General features: G+C 48.9%; 1 protein-coding gene across 1 annotated transcript in view; it reads left to right on the top strand.

Moving 5' to 3' along the window:
- The window catches only part of LOC116353582 (A disintegrin and metalloproteinase with thrombospondin motifs 2-like), an 89719-nt gene extending 81645 nt beyond the window's left edge, over window positions 1–8074 (top strand). Inside the window, exon 3 of the mRNA XM_031789916.1 lies at window positions 7442–8074. Within this exon, the coding sequence (XP_031645776.1) occupies window positions 7442–7621 (180 nt within the window). The 3' untranslated portion in view covers window positions 7622–8074. The remainder of the gene's footprint in view (window positions 1–7441) is intronic.
- Window positions 8075–8733: the final 659 nt, after the last annotated feature.

The raw sequence follows: 8733 nt of genomic DNA, 5'->3' as shown, positions 1-8733 counted from the left end.
TCTTTTTCTTACCCCCCTCTCTCTCCCGCTCCTTGCCCCTCTCTCTCTCTCTCTCTCCTACCCCCCCTCTCTCTCCCCCTTCCTGCCCCTCTCTCTCTCTCTCCTACCCCCCCTCTCTCTCCCCCTCCTTGCCCCTCTCTCTCTCTCGCTCCTACTCCCTTCTCTTTCCCCTTCCTGGCCCTCTTTCTCTCTCCTACCCCCCCAGTCTCTCCTGCCCCCCTCTCTCTCTCTCTCCTACCCCCAGACTCTCCCTGCCCCCCTCTCTCTCTCTTTTTCTTACCCCCCTCTCTCTCCCGCTCCTTGCCCCTCTCTCTCTCTTCTACCCCCAATCTCTTCCCTTTTCTCCCTCCCCCTCTCTCCCCCCTCTCGCTCTCACTCTCCTTCCCCACTCTTTCTGTCTATTTATTTCTGTCTCTTCATCTCCCTCTTTCTGTCCCTCATTAATGAGTTTGAATCTCATGAGTATCTTCTCACAGCACTGTGATTGTAAATCGCAGGTACACATTATGAACACCTGCTCTTTCCATGACATAGACTGACCAGGTGAATCCAGGTGAAAGCTATGATGCCTTATTGATGTCACTTGTTACAATCCACTTCAATCAGTGGTGTAAAGGGGAGGAGACCAGTTAAAGAAGGATTTTTAAGCCTTGAGACAATTGAGACATGGATTGGGTATGTGTGCCACGCAGAAGGTGAATGGGCAAGATACAATATTTAGGTGCCTTTGAACAGGGTATGGTAGTAGGTGCCAGATGCACCGGTTTGAGTGTGTAAATAACTGCAACGCTGCTGGGATTTTCACGGTCAACATTTTTCCATGTCTATCAGGAATGGTCTACCACCTAAAGGACATACAGCCAACGTCAGGCCAGGGGTAGAAAACGGGTCATTGATGAAAGAGGACAAAGGAGGCTGACACAAATTGTGCAGAGCAACAAACGGTCTACCGTTAGTCAACTGACAGTCCAGTTCAACATTGGTGCCCAAAGACCCATAAAAGAATGCACAACTTGTCACGGATCCATCCAGAACTTTCATTACGCACACCTGTCCCCTGTTCCCACTGATTAGTACTTGTGTAAGTGTGCCCTTTGTTTTTCTATGGGGCTGTCGATTATGGTTACAATGTCCGTTGGTGCGTGTGAGTACCTGTGCTGTGTGTTTTGGCTTTCGCGCCATTGTGGATTGCGCAGATTTAAGGTCTCGTCCCCTGTATTATTTATTTGAGATGCTCCTCGCTCTTTTGTTTGGGATTCAACCCTGTGTTTTTGTTACGTGTTTCTTTGTTCTTCATCCCCATGCCTCTACACGGCACGCCGTAATTTGGGCTAAGTAAAAAAAACTATTACACATTCCTGCGTATGTCTACCGATCCTTGATACCAGCATGACAGAATAATCGACCAACTGCCGCAACTTCGGCAGCTGCAACTGGGTCATCTGACGTCGCCACAACGGGTCCGTCTGACGACGCAACTTCAGCAGCTGCAACTGGCCATTCTGACGCCACCACAACCTGTCCGTCCGACGCCACTGCTACTGGTCTGTCTGACGCCACTGCTACTGGTCCATCTGACGCCACTGCTACTGGTCTGTCTGACGCCACTGCTACTGGTCTGTCTGACGCCACCACAACCTGTCCGTCCGACGCCACTGCTACTGGTCTGTCTGACGCCACCACAACCTGTCCGTCCGACGCCACTGCTACTGGTCTGTCTGACGCCACCACAACCTGTCCGTCCGATGCCACTGCTACTGGTCTGTCTGACGCCAACACAACCTGTCCGTCCGACGCCACTGCTACTGGTCTGTGTGACGCCACCACAACCTGTCCATCCGACGCCACTGCTACTGGTCTGTCTGACGCCACCACAACCTGTCCGTCCGACGCCACTGCTACTGGTCTGTCCGACGCCACCACAATCTGTCCGTCCGACGCCACTGCTACTGGTCTGTCTGACGCCACTGCTACTGGTCTGTCTGACGCCACCACAACCTGTCCGTCCGACGCCACTGCTACTGGTCTGTCCGACGCCACCACAACCTGTCCGTCCGACGCCACTGCTACTGGTCTGTCTGACGCCACTGCTACTGGTCTGTCTGACGCAACTGCTACTGGTCTATCCGACGCCACCACAACCTGTCCGTCCGACGCCACTGCTACTGGTCTGTCTGACGCCACTGCTACTGGTCTGTCTGACGCCACTGCTACTGGTCTGTCTGACGCCACCACAACCTGTCCGTCCGATGCCACTGCTACTGGTCTGTCTGACGCCACTGCTACTGGTCTGTCTGACGCCACCACAACCTGTCCGTCCGATGCCACTGCTACTGGTCTGTCTGACGCCACCACAACCTGTCTGTCCGACGCCACTGCTACTGGTCTGTCCGACGCCACTGCTACTGGTCTGTCCGACGCCACTGCTACTGGTCTGTCCGACGCCACTGCTACTGGTCTGTCCGACGCCCCTGCTACTGGTCTGTCCGACGCCACTGCTACTAGTCTGTCCGACAACACTGCTACTGTTCTGTCCGACGCCACTGCTACTGGTCTGTCCGACGCCACTGCTACTGGTCTGTCCGACGCCACTGCTACTGGTCTGTCCGACGCCACTGCTACTGGTCTGTCTGACGCCACTGCTACTGGTCCGTCCGACGCCACTGCTACTGGTCTGTCCGACGCCACTGCTACTGGTCTGTCTGACGCCACTGCTACTGGTCTGTCCGACGCCACTGCTACTGGTCTGTCCGACGCCACTGCTACTGGTCTGTCCGACGCCCCTGCTACTGGTCTGTCCGACGCCACTGCTACTAGTCTGTCCGACGCCACTGCTACTAGTCTGTCCGACAACACTGCTACTGTTCTGTCCGACGCCACTGCTACTGGTCTGTCCGACGCCACTGCTACTGGTCTGTCCGATGCCACTGCTACTGGTCTGTCCGACAACACTGCTACTGGTCTGTCCGACGCCACTGCTACTACGTTCCTGTGATCGTCCTCGAGACCGGTGTCATTGCGCTGCTTGAGCAGCGCGTTAGGGGGGGTACTGTCATGAATCCCTCTGGAACTTTCATTGCGCACACCTGGCCCCTATTCCCACTGATTGTATTTGTATATATGTGCCCTTCGTTCACCGTGGGGCTGTCAGTTATTGGTACAATGTACGTTGGTGTGTGTGAGTACCTGTGCTGTGTGTTTTGGCTCTCGTACCATTGTGGATTGCATAGATGTTTATGGGTCTCGTCCCATGTGTTAATCATTCTGCGAGTGTGTTATTTATTTGAGGTGCTCCTCACTCTTTTGTTTGGGTTTCAACCCTGTGTTTTTGTTACGTGTTTGTTTGGTCTTTATTCCAATGTCTTGGTTAAATTTAAAAAAACTATTATGCATTCCTGCGTCTGTCTCCTGATCCCTCATACCAGCGTGACACAACTCATCGTACCTTTACACGAATGGGGTATGGCAGCCGACGACCTTACAGAGTTCCAATTATTTCAGCAAAAACCAAGAAACTGTGGTTGCAATGGGCTAAGGAACGAAATCACTGGACACTGGAGAATTGGAAAAACATTGCCAGGTCTAATGAATCCCAGTTCCTGCTGTGTGATGCTGATGGGAGGACTAGGGTATGGAGGAAACCACGAGTACATGCATCCATCATGTTACGTGTCAACATTGCAGCTGGTGGTGTGATGGTGTGGTGTGTGTTTCATGGCAGACATTGGGCCCCTTGATAAAAGTGGAGCAACGTTTGAATGCCACAGGATATCTGAACAGCATTGCCAATCAGGTGCATCCCTTCATGGCAGCAGTGTATCCATCGGTGAACTGATGATTTCAGCAGGATAATAATGCCCCATCCAAAAAGGCTAGGATTGTCCAGGAATGGTTCTATGAATATGAGTTCAGCTTAATGCAGTGGCCTGCCCAGTCAGATGGTCTTAATCCAATTGAGCATCTGTGGGAAAAGTGGAATGAGATATTCAGAGAAGCAATCCAGTACCAGCCAACTTGACACGACTGTGGGAAGCATTGGAGTCAACATGGGCCAGCATCCCTGTGGAACACTTTCGACAGCTTGTAGAGTCCATGCCCTGATGAATTGAGGCTGTTCTGAGGGCAAAAGGGGGTGCAATTCAATATTAGGAAGGTGTTCTTAATGTTTGTACACTTAGTGTATAGTCCCAGTATGTCCTTAAATATAGAGGTTGCATCCCAAATGGCACCCTTTCCCTACATAGTGCTCTACCTTTGACCAGAGCCCTGGTTAAAAGTAGTGCACTATATAGGGAAAAGGGTGCAAGTCTCCTCTTGGTTGTGTGGGCCGTGGAGTTCTGAGATGATGACTTCAAGGCCTCAGGAGGGTTGTAGTTTGTGTCAGGGTCTCAATGACCAGAAAGGTAATAGCCTACTGTCTTCGAGTGCTACATTTAGTGTGTGTGTGTGTGTGTGTGTGTGTGTGCGTGTGCGTGTGCGTGTGCGTGTGCGTGTGCGTGTGCGTGCGTGCGCGTGCGTGCGTGCGTGTGTGTGTGTGTGTGTGTGTGTGCGTGCGTGCATGCGTGCGTGTGTGTGTGTAGCATTAAGACAAGAGCCAGATAGAAATAGAAGTGTATGGTCTAGACTCTAGATCAGGGATGGGCGACTGGCAGCCCCCTGCTTTGTAGGCCCGAGGACCAATACAAAAATAACTCAGTCGGGGACTCAAATTACTGTTGAGAGTTGGAATAAAAAAATTGTTGAAACACTGCTGCCCCTCATGATGAGTTCTGTTTGTTGCCCCTCCCTAGTCTAGATGAATCCGAATTAATAATGAGTAATGAGTGTTTCTCTGCTTTGCATGTAGTGTCCATGTCCGTTCTATTGATAAAGTGTCTGAAATAAATAGCTGGTGTGAGATAGAGAACCTCTATCAGTGAAGGGATTTTACCAGTAGTGTTCTCTAACCTTAAATGGTTATATTTAATCATATTTTCTTAATCATTCTTTATTCTCTGATATTGAATAGAAGAAAGTTCCAGACAGTTGTCCAATAAACTCCCTTAATTCTCCACTGGTCCCTAGCTGCTTCCTTGTTCATGTTTCCTTGTTCCTGTTTCTGAGAGAACATGATGCTCTCTCTCTCTGGAATCTATAGAAACTCTTATGTTTTATTCACTCTTCTTTTAGACTGTAGATGTCCAGTTCTCTCTCTCTCTCCCACCCTCCTCCCTCTCCCTCCTCCTCCTCCCTGTCGCTGATCGATCTGACCTTGTCTCCTAGTCCCACATGTCATATTGTTCTTTGACATGGCTCTCCTCTACCATCTGCTTGGTATTCCGGAGCGGGAAGCCATGCACCAGCACAGATCCATCAGCTCCGATCGGAATGCCGCACCACGGCTCAGAGAGAACAGAGGGATGAGTGGAGAGAGAGAGACAGAGATTAAGAGAGAGAGCGAGAGAGAGAGCGAGAGCGCTCAGGGGAGAACCCATCGCTAAGACACCAAGTCAGTGAGAAGACACTAAGCTATAGTGACTGGCACCACTGATGGGGATCCTAATAATACTGCTGATTCACTGACATTACTCTGCACTGATGGGGATCCTAATAATACTGCTGATTCACTGACATTACTCTGCACTGATGGGGATCCTAATAATACTGCTGATTCACTGACATTACTCTGCACTGATGGGGATCCTAATAATACTGCTGATTCACTGACATTACTCTGCACTGATGGGGATCCTAATAATACTGCTGATTCACTGACATTACTCTGCACTGATGGGATCCTAATAATACTGCTGATTCACTGACATTACTCTGCACTGATGGGGATCCTAATAATACTGCTGATTCACTGACATTACTCTGCACTGATGGGGATCCTAATAATACTGCTGATTCACTGACATTACTCTGCACTGATGGGGATCCTAATAATACTGCTGATTCACTGACATTACTCTGCACTGATGGGGATCCTAATAATACTGCTGATTCACTGACATTACTCTGCACTGATGGGGATCCTAATAATACTGCTGATTCACTGACATTACTCTGCACTGTAGTTATCCTGTATTACTGTCATTCTCCCCTGCAGGAGCTGTAATGTCAGGTAATGATGTAAATGACTCTTAAAAGCTAAAGTTTAGATATCCTATGTTAATTTAATGAATCAAATATCGAAACAAAATGACATTGTACGTCTCACTATTATTATTCCCAAATATGATGAGGTTGTAATGGTAGGCCCCCTCTTTTAATGTCATCCCTTCCTGTCCAAATCATGGGTATAGTTGAATGGGTGAACTTGAAATGCCATTATTTTCCCCTCTTCTTTTGGACAAAGCCACATATCCACATATCAGACAGGGCTCTGGCCTAAATAGGTATTTGAACTTTAGCCCTCAACTGAAAATGTGGACCTTGAGCCAGTTCACTGCTTTTTATTTAATTGTTCCCTTGTAATCAGAAAGTGATTTAGACCTGGGACACTAGGTGGGTGCAATGAATTATCAGGTAGAACAGAAAAGCAGCAGTACTCCAGACCTCGTAGGGCCAGATTTGAACACCCCTGACCTATAGTAACTCCCTGAGTATTGAGTGAGATGTAGTCCAGAGGTGTACTGTACTGTAGAGAAGAGTCAATATGAGTTCAAGTAGAGGTGAGACATTTCTGCACAAGGTACCCCTGTGGAGTAGTGTGGTGTTTTTGAGTTAGTTCTGCTTCAGTGCAGCTCTCAGTGTAAGCATTGGAATAACAGCACACTCACTGAAAACTTACCCCAGCTTTTTTGCCAAGCAACAATGTCTCTAATTTCTCCCTCCCACACTTCACACTCGTGCGTTAGGATCATACACCATCCCTTCTTCATCCTGTCAGAGAGAGGAGGGAAGGCCACAGCGAGCGGATCAGGTGGATGACTGTTTGTGTCTCTCTCTCTTTATGTCTTTCTCTTATTTCTTTTCCCTGTAAAGCCCCAGAATCCTCCTCTTCGGTTCTCCCCGATGGCTTCGCTCCTCGGCAGTCGGTTGCCGTGGTAATTACCAGTTGTCTAAACAGACAGATGGAGTTAGAGAGAGTGACGGGCAATTTTCTGAGCCCCTGTTTTTCTGTGTGTGTGTCAGAGTGGGGAGCGGGGTAGGGGGAATTACCTGACAGGGAATGTAAGAGCAGAATCCGACCTGGACTAGCTTATTTCCTCCCACGGTGGCTCTGATACCAAGTGTCGCTCTCTCTCTCTTCTGTCCTTGGAAGTGTGCCTTATCCCCAGGATTTTAGCAGGGGAAAGATTAAAAACAGGAATGACTTGTGGATGAGTGGATGAGCCCCTAACCAGGCTTATTATGTCATGATTATTATGCATTGTAGTAAGACGGACTAACTGAGAGTCCTCTCTCCCTTCCTCCCTCCTCTATCTCTCCCTGCCTCTCTCTCTTTCTCTCCCAGGCTGGTATGATCAGGATGGAAGAGGAGGAGTTCTTCATCGAGCCGGTGGAGAGGGGGAATGGAGTGATGGGGGAGGAGGAGGGAGGAGGAGGGCGTCAACACATCGTCTACCGCTCTTCCTCCGTGAAGAAGATGCCAGTCAGTGGCCCCGCTGCAGGCTACCACTCTAGAGGTCTGTGATTGGTTTACCTACTTCCTGCTTACCAACGTGGCATATGACATACTTCACCACAGACTAGCAATCCAAACCTGTGATCGCACAGTACATGGTTGTGTGTTCATGTGTGCATTCATGTGTGGGAATGACAGACTGGTATAACACCCCAATTTCATGTTGGGGTGTTAGGTGATGTTGTGAATGTGAGATTCACCAGCACCTTGTTATCAACATCTGTGTTCTAATAGCAGTTTATTCAACAGGGTCTATTTCTGCTATTCACTGTAATGTAAGATGATGAGACTGCAATTATTTAAGACTTTTATCCGTGAGATGGAAGTCCTGGACATTATATCATCATCGATTTGGCACCTAGAGGTGCATCAATAATGTAGAGAGAGAGAGAGATAGAGAGAGCGAGAACGAGAGAGAGACAGAGAGGTACAGATAGAGACACAGACAGAGAGAGACAGAGAGAGAGAGAGAGAGAGAGACAGAGAGAGAGAGAGAGAGACAGAAAGAGAGGAGGGGAGAGAGACAGAGAGAGAGAGAACAGAGAGAGAGAGAGAGAGAGAGAGTGAGAAAGAGACAGAGAGAGAGAGAGCGAGAGAGAGACAGAGAGGTACAGATAGAGACAGAGACCAGAGAGAGAGAGAGAGCGAGAGAGAGACAGAGAGGTACAGATAGAGACACAGACAGAGAACGAGAGAGAGAGAGTGAGAGAGAGAGTGAGAGAGACAGAGAACAGAGAGAGACAGAGACAGAGAGGAGAGAGAGAGAGAGAGAGAGAGAGAGAGAGACAAGAGAGAGAGACAGAGAGAGAGACAGGAGAGGAGAGAGAGAGAGAGAGAGAAGAGAGAGGAGAGAGAGAGAGAGAGAGTGAGAAAGAGAGACAGAGAGAGAGAGAGAGAGAGAGAGAGAGAGAGAGAGGGAGAGAGAGGGAGAGAGAGAGAGGGAGAGAGAGAGAGAGAGAGAGAGAGGAGAGACAGAGAGAGAGACCCTTTCATACTTTATCTACTTTATTTTTTTATTTTTTATTTCACCTTTATTTAAACCAGGTAGGCTAGTTGAGAACAAGTTCTCATTTGCAACTGCGACCTGGCCAAGATAAAGCATAGCAGTGTGAGCATACAAC

The sequence above is a fragment of the Oncorhynchus kisutch genome, linkage group LG15 (genome assembly GCF_002021735.2).
Source record: "Oncorhynchus kisutch isolate 150728-3 linkage group LG15, Okis_V2, whole genome shotgun sequence".
In the NCBI taxonomy this organism is placed as follows: domain Eukaryota; kingdom Metazoa; phylum Chordata; class Actinopteri; order Salmoniformes; family Salmonidae; genus Oncorhynchus; species Oncorhynchus kisutch.
Note: the sequence above shows the minus strand (reverse complement) of the source record. Positions and strands in the feature narration are given on the sequence as shown.